The sequence below is a fragment of the Zonotrichia leucophrys genome, chromosome 8, assembly GCF_028769735.1.
Source record: "Zonotrichia leucophrys gambelii isolate GWCS_2022_RI chromosome 8, RI_Zleu_2.0, whole genome shotgun sequence".
Classification (NCBI taxonomy): domain Eukaryota; kingdom Metazoa; phylum Chordata; class Aves; order Passeriformes; family Passerellidae; genus Zonotrichia; species Zonotrichia leucophrys.
This window is the reverse complement of record NC_088178.1, coordinates 20332320-20353976: the sequence shown is the minus strand read 5'-3', so window position 1 is coordinate 20353976 and position 21657 is coordinate 20332320. Positions and strand designations below refer to the sequence as shown.

Here is a 21657-nt window from a genome sequence, read left to right as displayed (position 1 = left end):
AATATACTAATAACTAAGGTGAAAGATGCAAAAACATTCTGCTTTAAACAACAGAGCAGAGACAGAAATTCTGAACATATCTAATATTTCTATTTATGAATATGGCTAATTCTCATATATCCCAAGACTAATTCACAGTCTCACCCTGCTTTGATAGAATAAATCTACTTTCATCTTCAAGCCGATCTCATGTCAACAGTTAGAATGTGCAAACCTAAATAGTACAAAGATTAGTTGCTTTCAAAGAAATAATGTAGTATGTGCACTTAATATTTCAGGTGCTTACAACATAGGGAACATTTGGAAAAGTACTGCTTCAATTACAATATATTTTTTTCCAAGTAAGTTCTCAGAAAGAAGTTTAATATCTTGAAATACTATTAATTCTCCTTCCTAAACTGGCTTTCTACAGTCTTGGTTAGTCACACAATCTTAGCCTTTCCAATATCTGTGTAGATACTAAATTATTTTTGGAACCCAGGTAAATTCTTAAGAGTCTCATTGTAATTTCTACACAGAGTTAAACACTCACTACCCTGTCTTCTTAAACACCTTTTGACAAAACATAAACAAAGAGAATACTTTGCCATTCATTTAGGGCAATTTTATCAAGCATTTCTAGAAACATTAATTCTCTCCCCGTCTTCTTAACTCATTTATGTTTTAACTAGGCGTTAGGGGTGCTTTTTCAGACAACACCATTAGTCTGGGAAGCTCAATACCATGTGAAGATGGTTAACAGAAGCTCTCATGTAGGTTTGCAAAGCAGTCAGACAAGTTTATGTCTGAAAATCTTAACAGGCACTATTATATAAAAAGATAACATATCTATCTCAGGAAACCAATGGTCACATACTGCAGGAAGAGAGGAGAATAGGGTGGGAGGAACAACAGTACCTGCTAACCCCACTGTCTGCTGCTTGTGCCTCTGGCCTGAGCAGGCCCATTTGTCCTTACACAAGACTGGCACCAGTGCCAGAGGGACAGAACTCACCTGCACAGATTCTGCCATGAGAGACATTTACAACAGATGTGCTTCTGAACACAAACTTGTCTTCCAAAGCTTTTATTTTACTTCTTTCTTTAAAGTACCTGAAACTAAGAGCAGCAGTTGTTTCAGTAATTACAAACATGTCATCATCACTTGTCAGAGGACTGCAGCATATTTTCATTTTCAGTTCCCATATCAGGTCTACCTTATGGAAAGCAATTCAGATTATCAAATGTGTCTTTATTCTCCTCCTGCTTCAACCTCTGCAGAAGGATCTGCAGGTTTTCTGGACCTTACAATTATTCAAGATTAAAAGCACCCAGATTTTCTCCACAGCAGCAACCCATGAGACAAGATTAAATAGTAAGAACTTTTCTTCTCTCTCCTCAGCTGGCAGAAGTCCTTCAAATAGAATAAGCTGTTTTGTAAATAAATGAAGTAACAAAGTCTGACTTCCTACAAATTTTAGATTTGTCAACATTTTCTCCTCCCTGCAATAATGGTACTCAAAACTTTATATTCCTGTGTGATCTCTCCAGATTCTTTGGACAAATATAGAATTTCAATTGAATGCAAAAGAAAAAAAAAATCCACTAGGAAAGACCTTCTGAACACCAGTGTCAGGAGATAAAACCATATATTTGACACAGGACGTGATCTGAATGATCAGATTATGAGAAGAGCTATAGGCAACAGTAATGGACTGTTAAATATAAGTGGATATAAATAGCAAGGTTTCTCCAAATTAAGGCACTGTAAAACCAAATTACTCCACGGAAGGTTTTCTTAATTTTCACCCAGGGAATGGCAGCTGCCATTCTGTAACTGCGATGAAAATAAAGAGTGCTCTGGGTTTTTGGTTTTGGAGTTTTTCGTGGTTTTTTAACCCAACATTTTTGCCGCGGCCGTGACGTGGCGGGCGCGCCGGGCCTCTGCTGCCCCCGCGCGGTACCCGGGCGCTACTGCAGGCCCGGCCGCCCATCCGTCCTCACCTGCGGGGCTGCGCGGAGCTCCCCGGAAAATCCTGATATTTCCGTAAAAATCCTGATGTTTCCTTAAAAATCCTCATGTTTCTGTAAAAGTCCTGATGTTTCTGCAAAAATCCTGATGTTTCTGCAAACATCCTGATGATTCCGTAAAAATCCTGAGTTAAGAATGCCGGTCTGTCCAGGACAGATTTAAAATAACATTTCCTGAAGTGTTGGAGGGGGGAGGAAGAGAAGGTCCCTGTATTTTCACACAATATCAGTTCCCTGGACTAATTCGTTACACAAACAAGTTTTTTAGATATCTGAATGCAAGCCAGAGGAGCAGAAACTGCTTAGACAGGAGCTCTGCAGAAACTTTCCAGTACAGAAATCCCGTTTCACATTACCTACTCTGTCATGTTATTTAATCTTTACAAAGACTGAAGAATTTAATTGGAAAAAAAATTAAGAGCACAGATCATCTAGTTCCAATTCCTCCACTGTGGGCACGGGACACCTTCCAATAGACCAGGTTGGTCAATGCCCCATCCAGTCTGGCCTTAAACACTTCCAGGGATGGGGAATCCACAACTTCTCCAGGCCATGCTCCAGTGTCTGACCAGTCTCACAATGAGGAATTTCTTCCTCATACCCAACTGAAATCAATGCATAAACCTATCTTTTAAAAGTTTAGGAATATTAAAAATTATATTTGAAGAACAGTTAAATAAAAAGGCAAAATTAGAAAATTCAATCAAAATTAACACATTTTTCCACTGTAATACAATTTGCACTCATTATATTGCATTAACTCAGGCTTTTGCCTCTAATGAAGTATCTGACCCAAACACAAAAGCTCTGGACTCAAATATATAGAAAATAATATTAAAATGAATCATAATGAAAAATAATAAAAGTCTTTCCATTGTTCAGATAAGGCACATTTAAACAGAGATTATAGCAGCGGTGCTAACAAAAAAAAGCAGCATTACTAATTTCCTAGCTGCTTAATGGAGAACCACCCATGCTCCACTTGGAACCTGATAGAATTGTGTGGGGCAAGTCTCAAAAGGCTGAAAAGTCTTTGCAAGTAAATTCACAGTAATTAGGTTTCTAATTATACCCAGAGCATTAATGATTGCTATGGTTAAAACAGCCTGAACTGTTTCGTTGTTCCTCTCTTTCTGAAAGCTCAGTCTTTCATTGTTTGAGCAGAAATTCTAGAAGTTTAGTCTGCCTGAACATGTATTTGTTTAAAGTTTAAACTTTAGAATAACACAGAGTCTTGACCTTATATATGGAGAGCAAAATTAAACTTTTCCACTACAAAAAAAAATACTCCCCAGTATTGAAGCAGCTAAAAAGCAAGAAGTACAGGACCTTTGATGGGGCAAATCAACCCTTTTAAAGGTTGAAAAGCCCCAGACCAGAATTCACAACAGTTCAGGCTGTACACTTAGTTCTGAAGGCACTTGCACAGATGCATCTGAGGCAGCTTCCAGCAGCAACTCACAGCAGCCACATCCCACCCTAATTACAGCCCCTGCATCACTCCAGCAGCACTGCCCATGCAGACCATGCTTTACCATCAGCACAGCTCTCTGAAATACTGCCTGTGCTTTTACAGGCACCCACAGGTGACCTCTGCCACAAGCAAGTAACTTCAACATATTGCTGCCCTCCTAAACCAGAGACACAGAATGTGTAATTATAGGACAGTGAGTCTCATTTGGCCAACTGGACTGAGATGAAAAACCTTGAGACCTTTATTCTATTCATAGCTCTGCCCTTGAGCTGCTGCATGACGCAGAAAAATTTGACTTTCCTGTGCCTCAGCTTCCTCTGCCTCCCTGAGTCAGGTCTATTCATCACCCTTCATCCTAAGACATGTGCCTCAGTACATTTTTCCCATTAGTATGTCTGGGCACAATTACAGCTGAGAAAAAATATTTACATAGCATTTTATAGCTACTCTGAGATTGATTAACTTGTAACAAAGACAAATAAATGCAATTGCACTTATAAATTATTAACATTACAACAGTAAGGGTAAGCCTTCAGAAGTAGAAAGACATCAGCTACTTATCTGTTAGTAAAACTCAGTTTTTATTAATTTCTGTGTCATCTTTTTTTCACTACTTCTTTTAAAGCATACATGCATCTGTTCATAGTGCTTTGAAAGAAGATCCTCCTTGGAACATGCATACTTCACTGTAGTTAGATATCAGTTAAACTTTTCTGTAGTTATTATCTCTTTTGTTCTGTGAGTGATTAAGGAGTACACTTCCTGCACTGCTGCAGCTCTAATGACTCACATTTAATCAGGGTCCAAACACTGAAACTCACAGGGTAACAACTGTGAAAAAGTGACATGCTCTAACAGAACTGAGTTAAAGTAGGAGGGATCCCAGCAGGATATGAAAAAAGTTTTCAAAATGCATGGTTATAAGCACTTAAAAATGGAAATGGATGATTTTAACACATTCTGATTTTTTTTTTTTTTGAACTGAGCAAGAAATGCTAAATTCTGACCCTCAGAGATATACACTTCCTGGATTGTTGAGGCCTTTGGTTATGCAAAATACCAAGGACTGCTTAAGAAACATCCTGTAGTTTCTCTACCTGACTAGGATTTTGGCACTATTCTGTTACTCTCTCAGGAAGGCAATGCATACAAGAGCAATATAATCAGCCAGTGCCATGAAGGAGTAACCACTTGAAATCAGCTACCTCGGGTTCAAACTATCTATTCAGGATATGCATGCACAGTACAAATTACTTTTTGCTTGGGTGCACAATTACATTCCTTCTGAAGTGCAGAAGAGATACATAATTCATAAAGAGCTAGACCTCATGACCCAAGTGTACTTGTCCTTGCAAGTCATACCCAGGTTGTTTGGCTGCTTTATTGCCTCAGCCTGACACTGTGATGTAAACCCAGACTACAATGACAAAAATGAGATGTTATAGTGACAGTGTTGACAGAAGAAAACAAACTAGGAAAAATCTCTGAAAAACATCCCTAAGTGTCAGACATAGTCAGAATCAGTACCAAGGTCACACTTAGATCACAGCAGCAGCAGCAGCTGTCCAACTTGAGACAAATCACAAATTACCTCCTTTGTCCCAGCCTCAGCAGAACTGAAATGAGCATGTAAGGTGCCCAAAGCCACCATGTCTGTATTAAAGTCAAGGGAAAAATTCCCATCTATTCTATCAAATGAGTGGTGGGGGGAGGTCCCATTGAGGTTGGCAATACCTTAATCACTACAGGCAGTCTGCAATGGTACAGGTGAGAGGAGGAGGATGCACAGTGAGGAGGAGAGGCAGAAAAGCACTCGCTAGCACAGATGACACAGCTCTCACAAGGAGGTATTGTTTCCAGCTGAACACATTGCTAAGGGGTTCACAGTCAGCTGAGATGAATAAATCCTTTCACCTCTGAAAGCACTCAGCTGCAGAGCAATTGCTACCAGAGGTAAAGTGCTTTCACTGCAATGTACCTTTCCAGAATATGGAAAACTGCTGACTTTGACCTCTGCAAATCCATACTGGAGGACACAGCTTCGGCTGCATGTAAGACACTGAAATACTGTTCTTTATGAACACATCTAAAGTCACAGGAACATACCCCTCCCAAAAATTTGTGGGGAGGCTGGGGAGAAAATGCATAAATTGAGAAAGTGAAGCAAGTGAAACACCAAGCCAGGCTGAGGTCAACTGAGTGAAACAAACAAATATCACACTCAGTTTTAAACTGGGCAAATTCCTCAATTGCACCCATGGCTAATAACACAAATGGAGAGATGGGGGAAAGAGAAAGGGACTCAAATAGCATCAAGACAGTCGCTGTCAAGAGAAGCAAGAGCAACTTACTTATTTCAAAATGCAAAACTAAGGCCCAGCCATAAGCAAGGAGATGGAGAAGTATTCTTGCACCTCACTTTTCCATCTTCCTAAAAGGTCAGCACTCATCCACAACTAAAACAGTAACCCAAAAAAGCCAAAATTAAGATAGAGTGTTACAGCCACCCCTCAAGCCACAACATGCTTAGGGTGTTATGCCCTTAATGACCTTCACTAAACCTGCTCCTTATATGTTCCTAAAGCCAGAAGACTGTTCAGGGAGTGTCCTCCTCTGGAGAAATCCCAAGGACAAGGCACGTTATACTTGTTTCCTCTCTCAACAGCTCTGTCATGCATCATTTCCCATTGCCCCTGCAGAGTTTTGTCCAGTACTGCTAACATTATAGCAGCACTCAAAATTCCTGGAGAGACAGCTGGGTCATAAAGTAATGCTGGGTATTTCACTAAATAAGCAGTAACAGATCAGAAAAAGATGAGGCACTTGCATTCCCCTATGTTCCTTGTCTGTCCTGTGAAGTCCTGCCTTCTAAAAGACAGAGAGGCACTCGTGAATTTCTGAAGTTGGTTTTTAAGTCTCCTGGGTGGTGATTCACATTCAGAGAGCAGACTGTCTCCTCTGTCCTGGTGGCACATGGGCAGCTGCCGTGGCTGAGCCGGGCACAGCTCCGTGCGGTTCCGTTTAACAGCCGCAGCAAGAGCAGTCAGGAACACACACACCAGCTTCCAGCCAAGAGAGAAATAGCTGGCACAATTACAGCTGTGAAAGATACTAGCACAACTAAGCGTCCTGCAGTTGCTGGAGTTTAAGTTTAGCCATGCTCCTTATTCTGGCAGGCTAAGAGGGAACACAAAAGTAACTTGAGCAGTGACAATTTCTGGGCACCAGATCAATTTTTTCCTGTGTTCTGCACAGATAAAAAAATTATCCACCATAGTTAGTACACTTTAGCTTTAAGTTTCTAACTGAACACAAGTGGAATACTTCTGCCCAATATGAGAAAAACTTAGAAAAGTTAAGCTACTTTACCAGACAACTCTTGTTTTAAGTTCTATTTTTACATCTTTGTTTCTAATATGCACTGCTGCCTCAATAACACTGCTTGCTATTTTTAGCATTTCAAAAAAGCATCACTGTGATCCTCAAATCCCTAAAGCATCTGAAAACTAGCAAAGAGATTCATAAAACTGTAGCTGGATCCATGTTACAAGAACTTTCTAAACACTTGTTCTCAATTTTGGTGCAGAAAGTACAGCACTAATACACTTTACAGCTAAGTGGATGAAACAAACCTTGAAGTTACTAATAACTCAAACAGTAAAGAATTCACAATAATCCATCTCAGTGCTGTACCCGGTCTCTTCCTACAAAGCAAACAAATTAAAAAAAACCAACCCAACAAAAGGAAAAAAAAAAAAACGAACTAAAACACCAAACCAAAAAAAAAAATCCCCAACTGTTTCAGGAAGCTTAGAGTGCTGCACAATACTGTCCCAAGCAATGCCCACAAGGTTAGTCTCTCAGGATTTCCAGACTGGGAAGCAGAGGCAACAGCAGTATGGTCTGCTTTAAAGAATGCACACACATACCCCCTCTAAAGCTAATGCCACAGATACAGAGCAATTAAAACTGCTCCCATCACCATTTGCTTGGTACCACTCACAACAGCACTGTGAGTGCCTTGTCAAAAAATATGCTCCCTCAACCACCTAACCACCAACTCAGCCATCCCAGCCCAAGCCACTTTCATTAGATTTATGGTCCCAGTGCCAAGCTGAGCTGGCCTGGAGTTGTTATTTTTTTATAGGAGCACTCCTGCATTCACATCTTTTGGCAAAGGCAAGTAGGACAGTCAGAGTAGAACACAAAACCATTACGTGACTCTCTCCACAAAGAGGACAAGTTTGTCCCCATGGCCTAGTTGCTCACACACCAACTGAAGGTCTTTTCAGTGGTTCTTCACTAAACAAAGAACAGAAGGAAGTCAGATGTCCGTGTACGTAAGAGCCACACCCGTGACGCAGAACAAGGGACACTCCCAGTGGCCCAAGACACAGCAGCTGTACCCATCCACCCTGGATACCAACACACATCCATGAGCCACCTGACTAAGAGTAAACATTTTCCAAGTCCTTGCAAGAAGATCCATTTCGTCAGTACATTGTTAGACCCTAATACAAGAATTGACAAAAGTACCATTTTACTTCTAAAGAGATAAACCAGTATTTATATTGATGATAAAGGTTTGATTGCTTTTGATTAATTCAGCCTTTTTTTGCTGCATGACTGGTTTCCATGGAAATGCAAGCAGATTAAAAACCTGCAACCAGAAGTGAGTCAGTTTTGCCTGTTTATGTCTCCTCAGTTCCCTTGGAAACAGACATTAAAAAAAAAGGAGTAAAAAGGATAAGGGTCCTGAAATACCTTTGGAAAATCTCCTCCCAAAGCTTTATCTCTTTGGCTGCTTTGCCAGAATTAGAGTTGAAAATAACACAGAGCAACAGATGACAGAATAGTGACTTGACTTTTTAAAGGAGACATCAACAGAACATACCTGGAGATGTTTCAAAAACCACATTCAAACTGACAAGCTCAAACTGTACTAACATGGGTTCTGGCAAAAGTACTTCATGCAGAGTATATATTTCTTTAAATTAGTTCAATGCTAATGTAGAAAGAAATACAATAGAGAACAAGAAAATAGCATCACTGTTCTTGTCCCAAGTATACTTCAATACTTTGCAAGAGAGGGAAAAAGTGAAAGCTGACTTGGGGGAATGAGTCCAATATTTCCATTGCCAGGATGCTTTGTAATGGAATCATTCCTTACAACACATTCATTTTGGAGTTGCAAAATCAGCTACACACATATCAGGTTAAGTAACTCCATCTCCCACCATACTTTTCAAAGACAACAGTGCACCCTCCTACGAGCTGTATCTTCACACTGGTACAGACAACACCATCCTTCCCCCTCAGAGCCAAATGCATCAGGGAAGGAACAGGATGGGAAGTTAAAGGAAAAGAGCTGCTGTACATGTCTCAGACCTTCAAGGCCTGCTCCTATCACTGCCATTACTCTGCAAGAATTCTCCTACAACCAAGTGGCCAGAAACACAAAGAACAGCAGTACAATTATTTGCTCCTCTAAGTTCCTTCCAGAATGTTCAGGACAGCTAAGCCTGATTACAAACTAGTTATTTCCTTGTTTGTCTCCCACATCACATTATCAGTTCTATGCGCTCAGCACACCTCTGTGCAACGCAACACTTCCTCAGAGAGCTGTGAATCCACTGGTACTGCCTGCCTGGGGAGAACATGCAGGGCCAGTGCACGTCACTTACCACTACTGTCAGAGACTGAAGCTGCATTACAAACATCAGGAAAGAGAAAAAGGAAATCTGTCCCAAACCCTGCTTATGTACTCCCAACCATCACCAGAACTCAAGGGTCCTTCTGCATTCAGCATTACACCCCTTATTTTTGAACTTTGTTGCTGCTCTGAGAAGTAACATTCTGCCACTGACATGAAACAAGGCTTGGGGAAGAGTAGCCAGCCATGATATTCACTAAAAGGATGAGAGAAGGGTAGCAATCACTGGAGGTTTGTCTGAACAGAAGAAGGAGTTGAACTTAATTCAATGTTAATTAGTTCACATGAGCCGAATCTAATCTATTCCTGTCACAGTAAAGATAAGCCTTTTAAAAAATTAATTATTTCCTATTCTCCTTTGTTCTTTGGCAAGGTGGAGAGCCATACAAGAAGGAGAATAATCTTGCAGTACTCACTAAGGCATCACTCAAGAAGGACAGATTTAACATTAAGAGGAGAACATTCAATGTTAAGGGAACATTAAGAGAAACATTGATGTGTATCTTTCAGTCTATTTTGAAGTTTAGCCTCCTTTCTTGTAGAGGTCAGATGTACATATAAACAAAATAATTTAGCTATTTATTTACTTTAGCAGCTAAATACATGAACATCCAAGTGTCAGGGAGACTAGTTTACACAGTATATCACTTTACAGTTACCATTCAATTCATCCATGAGAATGGATAAGCAGAGGCATCTTCTAAAACATTAAGTGATCAAACCACACAAGCAGCAAATAAGCAGATCAAGTGTTTTCCATCATACTCTACAACAAATGTGTTTATTTCCATTATTAAACACCAGTGTCAAGTTTACTAAAGCAAGTCTCTGAAGAGATTGCAAAGGCGTCAGGTGCTGGGATCAGCTTAGTTTCATACCTCCTCTAGCACAAAGAACAGAACAAAAACGTCACTGCTGAAGCTAGGAAGTCACTATTAAACAGATGAAAGGCACTAGTCACAAGAAAAATGAAAGTAATTTAATAAGAAGGTAACTTACACAAAATCAATAATCTTTGATTACTAAGGACCCCAAAATTAACACATCTGACTTAGTTGTGCCTTTGGGGACACCAGCATTATCATATCAATCTTAAGGAAATTTACAAAGTCACACACTACATTGTAATTCAGGAAATAAAACCACAAGAGTTATGCACCACCTATCTGGGGCACTTAAGTAAGCAAGGCTCCCCTTGAGCAAATACAAAGTATAATTGCCCCATTATACATTGTATCATATTACACATACTCAAGAAGGCCTAATCAGTTAAATAAGTAATTCAAATCTGTCATTTGTTAACTTCCAAAGCGGATTTCTAGAACATAATTTATTTAACATTAACCCTTCATATGAAGTCTCCCAAAATGGGGTTTTAAATTTCTACTTTATATTTGCATAAGCTCGTCATGCATTAAATTACATGATAAATAAAATGGGTTATGATGCATAAAAAAAGTCTGAAGACCAACTGAAAACAGGTACCATCCTTACTGTTTCAAAAGTAACATCTGCCCCTTTACATTAGGCTGCTGCTTATGCTAATATTTCAAAGAACTTCATCCAATATTTAAGACACAATCCACAAAAGTGTCTAGAAGGAACAACAGTACAGCCTAAATCAATTGTGGCAACTGATAAAGAACAGCAAGCTGAATCCTCAAGCTAGAATCATCTCTTTGTACAGGTTGGAGAAGCTTAATGCAAACACTGTGACTTCCAAGAATAAATGAATGACACATTTTACACAGAAGATGAGAAAAAGGGAGATACACCAACCAAAGGTCTGTTATGCCACCTCACAGTGCTCCTGTCAGAACATCCTGGTCACCCAAAAGCAGCCAATGCACTCAACAGAAATCACTCTAACTGGGCTGCAACTTAAGAGTCATCTTTCCAGGTAAAAGTGTTCCATTTATAGAAATCCACAGCGTCTGCACACAGATTTGCAACACTGCACTGCAACCCAAAGTTACCACAAAACCTCCCAGGGACTGTAAAACAACAAACAGCACACAAAGCTAAAGGCACAAAATCTGAAGAGGATTGCAGAAAGTTAGAACCTTCCCCAGCACCGTGGTGCATAACACATAAACACATAGCTACTTCTTCATTTGTAACAAAGATCACACAAAAGTTGTGGCATGAAAGTTTTGTTTTTGTTTTTTTTTTGCAGGCCTTGGGAAGTCCAACATGATTTCCTGGTGGCGTGAAGGAAGTAAAGGATGGTAGGTGGTATAATTTCATAAGAGATCATCATGTGATAGCAGATATGGAAAAACTGTTCTTTTAACCAGAATTGTAATTATTTTCATGCAAGAAGGGTTTTCTACATCTTGCCAATGAAAGTGCTACTCTGCAGAAACACATAATGAAGGTTTTTAACTCCCTCTCTGAAGCACAAACCTGAAGAAAAAAATCCCTGCTCAGAAAAACACTATGCATCTCCTTTTACAAATTTAGTCTTACAATACTTGTTCTAGTCCAAGTCACCTTAGTAGTTCCCTGTCAAATCAGTGCATCAGCACAAATGTCATAACCAAGTCATCATCTGTCATCATGCAAAACTTCTTAAGAGCACACCACAACAGATTTGGAGCACACAGAGGTAGAAAAAATTTGAAGTTTAAGAAGCATTGCAGCAGAAACCTCTATCAGTATGCAAAAAACCGCAGTACAGCAAAGAAGAAATTTGACCAGCGGCTTCTTGTCAGTTCTGGATCAGTGTTTCTCAGCTGCTGATCCAGGGAGCAACAGTCAGCTCTGAGACATCTGAAACAGCCTGTGGAACAGCTGCAAGGAGGGCTGGCTTGTGTTTTGGGCAGGAGGGGAGAGGAGGGAATAGTTTTCTTGTTTTTATGTTTTAAATAAACAGTTCTTGCATGCAGGCAAAATCAACACAAACAAAAATAAGAGCAGCAACTGAGCAATCAAACTTCAGCCTAATTTCATTGCAACTGTAACCTTCTATGGCCTTACTGCACAGTACAATCCGCAGATTGTATTCAATGAGGTCAGATGTCTCTTTGGACTTAAAAAGGTTGAAAGACATCCTTTAGATGACAGATAATTGGCAGATAATAACAGGGAAGATAAATGGAAGATGGGGATTTCTGAAGGACAAAGTAAGATGATGAGATAACCAGCACAGATGATTACAGAAATAAATCAAAATTCACCAGAGGGAAAAAACCAAACTTTTCTTAGACATGTTAAAATGCACAGAGGATTCAGGAAATAAAAGCCTCAACATACAAACTCTTTATTTTGACAATTATGAATCATAAACTAACAAAATATTCCAAGAACTGAGATCTCTAATATTAGATTTATAAAGCATGAATCTGCTCTTGTACCCAGTAATAAAAGCAAAGCCATAAAGAGCATTAGGTAGTCACAAATTCGACCCCTTAAGCATACTAAAAGCTCTAGCATTTGAGTGGGCTTAATCACATCCTTCTAATACTACTAAATCGGAACCGCCTCACCACTATTGCAACTATTTAACAGGCGATTTAGGGAGCCCAGAAACAGTTGCACCGTTCCCCTACTTACTTGAATCCTCCCATCTGAGAAGGTGCAACTTCCAAGCAGAATAGTACAGAAATCCCAGAACCAGAAAGAGGCAGAGGGCTAGCAGCAGGTTACGCATAAACACCAAGAGTCCCATCTTCACTTTAAATCTGCTCTTCTACATGACCTGAGAAAGAAAAACAGGTTGAGGCTGGAGCCACCTTCTCCAACGGGCATCCTCTCCAAAACGTGCAATCCCATACCCACCATAACGCACAGATCCCAAACCGTGCTCCTCCGCCAGATAGAACACACGCGTTCCCCAAAGCGTAGCAGCGGAACAAGAACCACGCCGGGCAGCCGCCGGTTCTGGCCGCCACAGGGTCAGCGCCGCTCCGGAGAGCCGGCGGGCACCGCCACGCTGTGACCGAGCATCAGCCGCGCTCCTGCCGCCGCACACACCCGAGCCCAGCGCGGCCCTGGCCGCCGAGGCCTGGCGAGCACCGCGTCCTGCCGACACGCCGCAGAGCGAGCCCCCAGCGCCGGGGTGTCCGCGGTCGGGGCCCGCGGGAGCGGCCGGCGCGGCGCTGCTCCCGGCTGGAGCCCCGCGGAGCCCCGGGCACTGAGCGCTGCGGGGACGCGCTGCCCTAGAGAGGTACCGGCGCCTGGGGAGACGGGCTCGCCGAGCCCGGGCAGGACGGCAGCTGCCCACCAGCTGACAGCCGCCAGCGGCCGGCTGGACCCTGGGTTTAAACGGGCAGCGGCGTCGCCACCGCCGGGCTGCCCCCGCCTCGCCGTGCTCCTCTACGGGCTACGCCGCGCCGCGCCCCGCCGGACCCCGCTCGGCGCGCCAGCCGCCGTGAGCGGCCCTGCCCGCCCGCTCCCCCCCGCCCCTCCTCACCCGGCCGCCGCCGGCCCCGGGCGCTCGGCCGCCGGCTGCGCCCCCCGGGCGCGGGGCTGCGGGCGCCGCCATGCCGGGCGCGCCCAGCGGGACCCGCCGCCGCCGGGGGGCGCCGCGGCCGCCAATGGCGCGCCGGGGCGGGGCGGGGTGGGGCCCGCCCGCATAGCGGCTGCCGCCGGCCAATGGGACGGCGCGGGGGGTCCATCCCCGGCCAATCGCGGGACGCTTCCGCAGCCAATGGCGCGCGGGCAGGGGGTCCCCGCCGGAGGAGCTCTGCGGCAGGGCGGCGGTGCGCGTGCGCAGAGCGCCCCCCAGAATCAGCGCGTGGCGGTGGCGCGGCGGTGAACGGCCCGGGCCCGCTCCCCCCTCACGGCCGCCGCCGGGCACCGCTCCTCCTCCAAATCCCGACGCCCCTCTCCAGTCTCGCCGCGGCGCCTCCAGAGCACTGCGGTGCCTCCAGGCATGGCACTGGGTGGCCCCTGCCAGCACTGTACCCGCTGTGAGGCTCCGCATTGTCACCCCACAGCGCTGCACCTTCCGCCAGCTGAGGCACCTCAGCTGCTGCCCCTGCAGTGACACGGCATCGCCCACCCTCCAGGCACTGCACTGAGTGCGCTGCGCCTCCCCTCAGGTGCTGCATTGCCCGACCGCCGAGCGCTGCTCCGATGGCCTCTCAGCCCTGCCCTGCTCTGCACAGCCGAGCTGCAGCCGCGACACGGCAACGCAGCCCTGGCTTTGCTTCCATCACTGCCCCGCACAGCGCCTGTCCCTGCTGCACCGTCCGGCCACTGCCTTCACACCTCCTGCAAACCCTCCCCGCACTGCACACCCAGCAAGGTGCTGCCCAGCCCCTGCACGGCTCTGCGCCACCTCCCCGCTGTGGCAGAGCCTCCGCCACTGGAGCACACTAGGCCGGGTGGCACGGACCCCCTCAGCTGCCCTTCCACAGCACAGCTCATGCCACGCACACAGTGCGGCTTCCACCCCTTCCCGGTGTGTGACAGTCTCCACCTTCTCACTGCACAGCTGCCCTGTGAGCACAGCAGCACTGGGAACAGCCTGCAACACAACCTTCCCACAGCATTGCCTCGTTCTTGCTGGTCCCACAACCATCTAATGGTCCTTAGGCAGAGGGCAAGTGATAAATTCCAAAATGACACCTCTCAGGAATAGAATGACAAAGGGAAATTATTAGTCGTGAAGGGGAAAGTCATCTGAAAGGAAAGAAACGGTGAGGAATAAACCTGCATCTTTAGTGACCAGCCCAGTGACCCTCCATTTGTCACTGGTAACAGAAGGAAAACAAAAGGTGATTTTAGGGGAATCCTAGTAAGATCATGTCCGGCATGGTGGCAGCTCCCACTGAGGTGAGCAGAGGTGCTGATGTTGAATGGCAGACACTGCCTTGAACAGCGCAGAGCTGGCTGAGCTCTGTTGACAAAGGGAATTGACAAAAGGCCAAGTTCCTGCTGGTCACAGGGAGAGCTGGTGGGGGCTCATGCAGCCCCATTTTCAGAGCCAGAAACCCCACTTTGTGCTCTGCACAAATGAAGTCGGTACAAGTTGGTTGCTAGTGTGGCACTCATGCAGCCAGGCTTCCAGAGCTACCACTCTCCTCTGCAGAGACACAAGGGAGACACATGTCACACTGATACACCATTAGGTTTTTTTTTTATGCCAACAGCAATTTCTAGAGACAGCAGAGGAGACCAACAGGCTCATGCAAGCACCCAGGTATCACTGACACCAATATCCCCATGAGGAGGTATGTGGTGAGGAGGTATCTGGTGAGGAGGCAGGTGGAGAGGGGACACGACCACATTCATGCAGCCCTGTCTATCTGTCGATCTGCCCCCAAGCTACTGGCCCATCAACCCCCAGTTCGAAGGGCTGACCTGCTCAGGATGCTCGTTGCTCTGAGGCAGCTCCCTTCCCTCCAGCTTCAAGGCGAGCTGGCAGCCAGGGCTGGTGCAGGCAGCCTCCTCCTATGGCCCCAGCTCTGCTGCCGGGCTCATTTCTTCCAGCAGCTCCACCGACTCCTGTGCCACATCATGTCTGGCTGGAGCCCAGTTTTGCTTCACAAACGCTTGCTTTATGCCTGCTCCTCTCTTCCCCTCTTCATCCCTCCATCTGCGTAAGCTGGCTCTCATCTCCCTGCCTCAACCGCCCTTGTCCCTGTGACACGGAGCTGCTGCACTGCCTGCTGCCACTGCGCCACATCTGCTCCAGCTGTCCTCAAGCTTCACCTAAACCGCCCCCGTACCGCATTTGAACCCCGCGGTGTGTGGGCACAGCAGGTGATCTGATTTCACTGATGAGATAAGCGGGGACCTACAGCACGAAGCCAAAGAGCGACAAGTCTGGGGCTTGCCCCTAAGCCCTGTTTGTCACTCAGGAAACTCTAACCCCGTTATCAGGTGTCAGTGTGCTGCAAAGAGCCCGGGATGAAGTCACCCTCCTTGCCAGCCTGGAAAAAACTCGGAAGGCGAGCGACCGCTGTGCATCTTGGAAAATCAGGTACGAGCGCCTGGCAGCTGTTTGATGGCCATGAGATGAATTAAGGCAATGATTAGTGGCGTGATTTGGTTCAAGTAGCAGGACTTTAGTCTGAACATGTTCCTACTTAGCTTACACATTTCATTCGCAGGCAGATGTCAAGCTGGATGTTGCTAGGAGATAGACAGCAGGGGAATAATTAAGTCTGATTAAATCCTATCATATTGCTGTGCTGCTTTCCAGAATGCTCTGGAGCTTTTTAAAGCCAAACTGACCAAATGATCAGGCAAGTGATCTAGCCCATCCTGCTCAACAAAACCCACTTGCAGCAAACCAGCTGAACCTGTAGCTACCCATGTCTGCAGAGAATTTCCTACAGCAGCACTGGCCATGATCTGGAGAAAAAGGGCTCTGGCAGAGGGCACAGCTGGTGGCTGCATTAGCAGGTAGCATAAAACAGTTAGGGCTGGTCACTGCTTGGAGCAGGCAGTGAGGGGTCCTACCCCTGTGTCCCTGCATCAGTGCTGCAGAGACACTCATGTTGGACTCAGCATGACTTGGTCACACCACCATGACCATAAGCAAAGCTTCCTTCAGCCCTTCTTTTGAAAGGAGTCCACCTGAGGCATGCCAGAATTGCTCTGCAAATTCCCCTCATGTGCATGAGGAGATGCTGAGCAGCATCTTTTCCCACCAGTAAATTAAGTTAGGCTGTAACTATCTGCATCAGATGCCAAATATACACATCAGCCTCCAGGCTTCCTTCATAGAGACTTCTAATCTCATTTTGTTTCTTTACCCTATAAAAATTACTATTCTAATACTCACACTGTAATCCTTCTCCCCAAATTAAATGTCATCAAATCAGATCCAATACTAATTAATGCAATATTTTATGATTAATTACATACCACTCTATACCACAGCAAAGATCTCTTTCAGTAATGGCTAGACAGAGATTACCTCTGCTGATGCATAGGCTCAAGGAATGCAATCTGGACTATAAGACACTTGTAGTTTGTCTTATCTCTCTGACCAAACTTGTTTCATCTCACATACTCATTATGTATTATTCTTAAATGCAGACTCTGAACATGATCAGACTGTGGAGAACACTTTACATATCTGGTGCTCTGGCTACTCTAAGAACAGAAATGTTAAACAGCATCAGCACCAGGCCCACACAAAACAAGTTAAAACAATCTGAACTTGGCTCAAAAATTCTGCCACCCTCCAGATGTTTTCAACAGCAAAGAATCACACTTACCACTTTGGGAGCAGGTAAACATCTGGAGCCTGCCTGATTTCCTCCCCAAGTACTCTGCCTGAGTGGAGCAGCTTTCCAAGGATCTTCCTCAGAGGATGTGACCCAATGGTCCCACCTGGCAGGCAGTCATTCAAGTGCAAGCCCCTGGCCAGCACCCTGCTCAGCAGTTCGTCTCCTTGCAGTAATTCCAATACACTATGTTTGGTTCACTCATAGTTTCCAAGAGAGGAGGTAGGCTTGAATTGAAGACAATCATTGAAGACTCCCACTTTTCTGGGTCTGTTTCAGGAGTCCCTCACCCTCACGTTCAGAAGAGAATCCCACCTCCCTGTGTCTGGCTTCAGCTTGCAGACATACCATTTTATTCTGCCTTCTGCTTGATTAAAGAGCCTTTCAGAGCCTGGCATTTTCTCTTTGTGACACTACACATATGCTGCAGGCAAACCCCCTCTCATCCGTCTTTCTGAAAAGCTAAATATACTGACTCGCTTAATTCTCTTTCTGCCAGGCTTTTCCTCCCACCCTCAAGCCAATTTTTGTGTTTCTGCTCTATAGAGCCTCTCTGATTTTCCTGAATCCTTTTCAAGATATAGAATCCCACAATGAGCCTCCCTAATGCTTTGACACAGGGATTTAATCTGCTTTTCCTATTTTCTGACTTAAAGAGCTGCATTAGTCCTTTCTACCACAGCATCAGGATAAGGATTCAGGCAGGATTGTCTCCAATCTTTTCCAGACCCCCTGCTGGCAGGTTAGAACCACCTGTATCTCAGCTGCACATCCAGGAACTGAGGAATGGAGTCTGCTGGTTGGAGACACCTCCACTCCCACACACCTCCCTCACTTGCTCCCTTGTCCTAGAATCATGGATGTCATGGTTGGGGGTGCTTAGCTGAGCTGAGCTTGGCCTTAGGAAGATTTGCTAAGCCCTGGTGAGTTGTCCAGGAGCAAATGTCTTGCCCTCAGTAGGTTACTGCACCATGCAAGAGAGGAGAGCACAGAACCAAGCAGTGCCTGCTGGCATGCAGGCTGGTTTGACTGTCTGGGAAGTATTTTGCAATGCCTGTTAATATTTTACCCATTCTGTCCAGAGTGACAATGGTCACCGTAGAATCTGTGCACTGACTAGTTACCAGGCTGCACACCATGAACACAGCCTCCTAAAAATAATAGGCTAGGTGAAGGTTTCCTCTTTAATTCTTCTCCTTAAGAAACCAGGTAAAATAACCTCCCCCCCCCCCCACCAGCAGTCTCCCCAGTGAAGCCTACCTGAGATCTGGGAGTGAAACAGGGAGTCTTGCTCAGCCCAGGTGCCAGCACTGGTATCACAGTGCATTTCTTCATGCCAGTGCTGCAGGAACCTTGAATGAACCCAGCTCCAGCTGTGGCCATGCTGCCTCTCTGAAGCCAGAAGTGCTGTCTTTGAATTTCTGAGATGATTGCTGAATAAACTTGAATTTCTGAGACGCTTAGAACTGTGATGGCTGTGAACCTCAATGGCTTCATCTTGAGCTCTCCAGACAGGCATTACTCCATCCCCTTTCATACCATAAAAACAGCTGGAAGAGTCAGGTGAGGCAGGCAGGCACCATCCAGCCACTGCCTCCTCTCAAATGGGAACGGCAGGAGTGATTCCATCTCATGTGCTGTCACAGAGAGGAGGATATTCAGCAAAGCAGTGGCACAAGAAGAGGCTGCAGCTCCCCAAACCAGCCACACTCATGCTACAGGCCCAAGTAATTTGCAAACAATTTGATGATTTAATCACAGACTCTCCCAAACACATGTGTTAATTTTTAATGAATGGTCAGCTGGTAGGAGGCCAGCATAACCTAAAGGGTCAAAGCAATGGGCAGAGAAATGGCAGAGAGCCCCAGACTGTAGGTGAAAGCACAGCTAAAGGCATCCTGAGGTTGTTACACAGGGAAAATCCTTCCTGGGCAAAAGGAAAGTTCTGGGTGCTGAGAGTAGGAGCATTTATAGAGAACACTTTGCCTTCTCCACTGCTTTCAATAATGCTGCAGGATTTTAATTAAAAGTATGTATTATAAAGAATTAATAAGACTCAAGTAGATTAACAACTACATGTATTAACAGCTGCATTCTGAGATCTGTCAGTGAGCCAAGGCTTAATGGGGAGACATCAACAACAGAAAGCCTACCTAGACCCCCAGTGACCCCTGGTCCAGTGCCATTTAATAGGTCTTAATATCAATAATCTGGATAACAAGATGAAGGCTTACATTTGGGGCTGATAAAACACTGAATGCTGCTTGTTGCTACAGCATGAGCTGAATGGCCTGGGAAAATTATAACAGCCCCCAGCCCAGTGATGGGCTGCAAAGGAAGGTTCTTGGGAATGGAGAAGACAGGCTGTACCACAGGATGGAGAATCTCCCTGAAAGTGAGGCTGGGAGGTGAAATTAAGGAAAAAGGCTGCAAAAGAGCAGTCCCCACACATGACTGTTGCCGTGAGCCTGCAGCACAGTACCTTGGCTCTGAGGGCCGTGAGTCAGAGGGACATGTAGAGGATTTCCAAGCAGAGCTACAGCTCTGGCAAAGCCAACTTGATGTCTGGTCCGGCTATCCAAACTTCAGAACAGGCACAGAAATCCCAAGGAGCAGCAACACCACCACAAGAAAGGAGCTAAGAGTTGGAAATGTGACAAATAAGGCTGCATAGGGTGTGAGGAGGATAAGGTACTTCATTGCCTCAGGAGAGGGCCTCCTCCCTGCCAGAAGGAGCAGAGTACTGTTATGGGCAGAAGCCAAAGGTGAGAAGTTGAAGATGAGAAAAACTGAAGCCTGGAATTAAGTACAGTATGGTCACTGAAGGTTGCAGGGGCAGCCATCCCTACCATGAAGCAGCTTGCAAAATAAGTTTAGATCTCAACTAGATCTCAACAAGTTTAAGGTCTCAACTTAAATTTTTTTACATTAGTGGCTCAGGCATGAAGAAGAGATGCTGCATGGACGTGCTTGCTGTTTTGCCCTGACCTGTAAGCACCCCGCCTGATCTCCTGTCCAAACAGCTCCAGCAGCAAAAAGGAGGCCAGGACTGATTCCTGCAAGCCAGAGAAGGCAGTGGAGAAGGTGTGGAGGGCTCTGCCTGAGGACAATCTTGTTCACCTGCTCTTCCAGCTCATGCACATGTTTTTCTAAAAACAGGTACAACAGCCTGAGCTGGCTCTGTGGCATTACACTACCTGCAGCACTGTTCATTGCCAGCCCTTGACCCAGGGAATGCGTAATTTCCAGCCTAGAGCTTTAGTACTTAATTACTTGCACTGGAGCAACCCCTTGTGTACCTTCAGCTGGCCTGCTATGGTGATGGGGCCACTAGCCATGGGCTCCTCTTTTCATCCTCTTCAGCCTGAACCTCCTCTCCATTGCTCCATGGTGAGTGAACTGGAGCCTCTGAACCCAAGTAATGCACCAGCAACCTTCATACAGCACAGCAACCAACTCTGTTACTCATACCTGTCTCTCCCATACATGCCCAAGTGAGCTGATGCCAAAACCCACAGCATAAGCACAGCAGCACAAGTGCCTGAGTCAGTGTCCACTTCAGGTTTACAAACCTTCCCCATTTGGGTCACTCTGATCTCCTCCCCAGGTGCCCAAAGGAAATGATCAGCAATGCTGCCTTTGGCAAGCAACTTGCAGGGCAAGTCCCGTCTGCAGAGCCACAGGCTGCACCCCTGTGGGTGACTGCCCCTCTGAAAACCCTGTCATGCACCAAGGGATATCAACACCTGCTGGGGTGCAGGGCCATGAGCCCAGAGAGATGCTCTTGAAGCATCCCACCTCCCACACATCTGAGACCAGGGCAAGCATAATGCTCAGGAAAAGGGTCAAGGAGATGGGAAGTAGCAAGGGCAAGGAGAGGGAGGAGGAAGGGAAAGCACCAACCACCTCAAATACTGTCAGCCACTGGGAAGGTGGTGGAAGGAAGTGCTGGTGCTGCTGGTGGAGGTACTTCTCTGTTGGTCATGAGAACAGCTGCCTGGCCTGGGGCACTGGGTTGGCAGGATAGCTGCCAGCTAAGGTAGCCCTGCCATGTCCCAGTGCCTTTCTTCCCCACTCCTGGGTGCTGAGGCTTATCTGGTCTCTCTTGGGAAAAGGAAGAAAGGAGAGAAGCATGGCGTGGGCCATTAGGAGCTGTGTGAGAGGGTGCAGGGGCTGAGGGCTCAGTTTGCACTGCCCTGACTCCTGTGCTGCAGGATGTAGCCAAGGGTTTGTGCTCTGCTGCAGGACATGAACATGCTTGGTTTGGGAGATTC

General features: G+C 45.7%; 1 protein-coding gene across 8 annotated transcripts in view; it reads right to left on the bottom strand.

Moving 5' to 3' along the window:
* ST3GAL3 (ST3 beta-galactoside alpha-2,3-sialyltransferase 3) overlaps window positions 1–19075 on the bottom strand; it is a 174005-nt gene extending 154930 nt beyond the window's left edge. For 3 of the 8 annotated variants that reach the window (XM_064719645.1, XM_064719649.1, XM_064719650.1), the window contains exons 1-2: window positions 13612–13711; window positions 12753–12897 (exon numbers count right to left, since the gene is read on the bottom strand). In XM_064719645.1, the coding sequence (XP_064575715.1) occupies window positions 12753–12867 (115 nt within the window). In that variant the 5' untranslated portion in view covers window positions 12868–12897; window positions 13612–13711. Of the gene's footprint in view, window positions 1–12752; window positions 12898–12977; window positions 13074–13611; window positions 13712–15506; window positions 16255–18643 lie in introns of those variants that run through there. The other 5 variants (XM_064719646.1, XM_064719647.1, XM_064719643.1 and 2 more) reach the window with 5 other exon arrangements.
* Between the last annotated feature and the right edge of the window lie 2582 nt (window positions 19076–21657).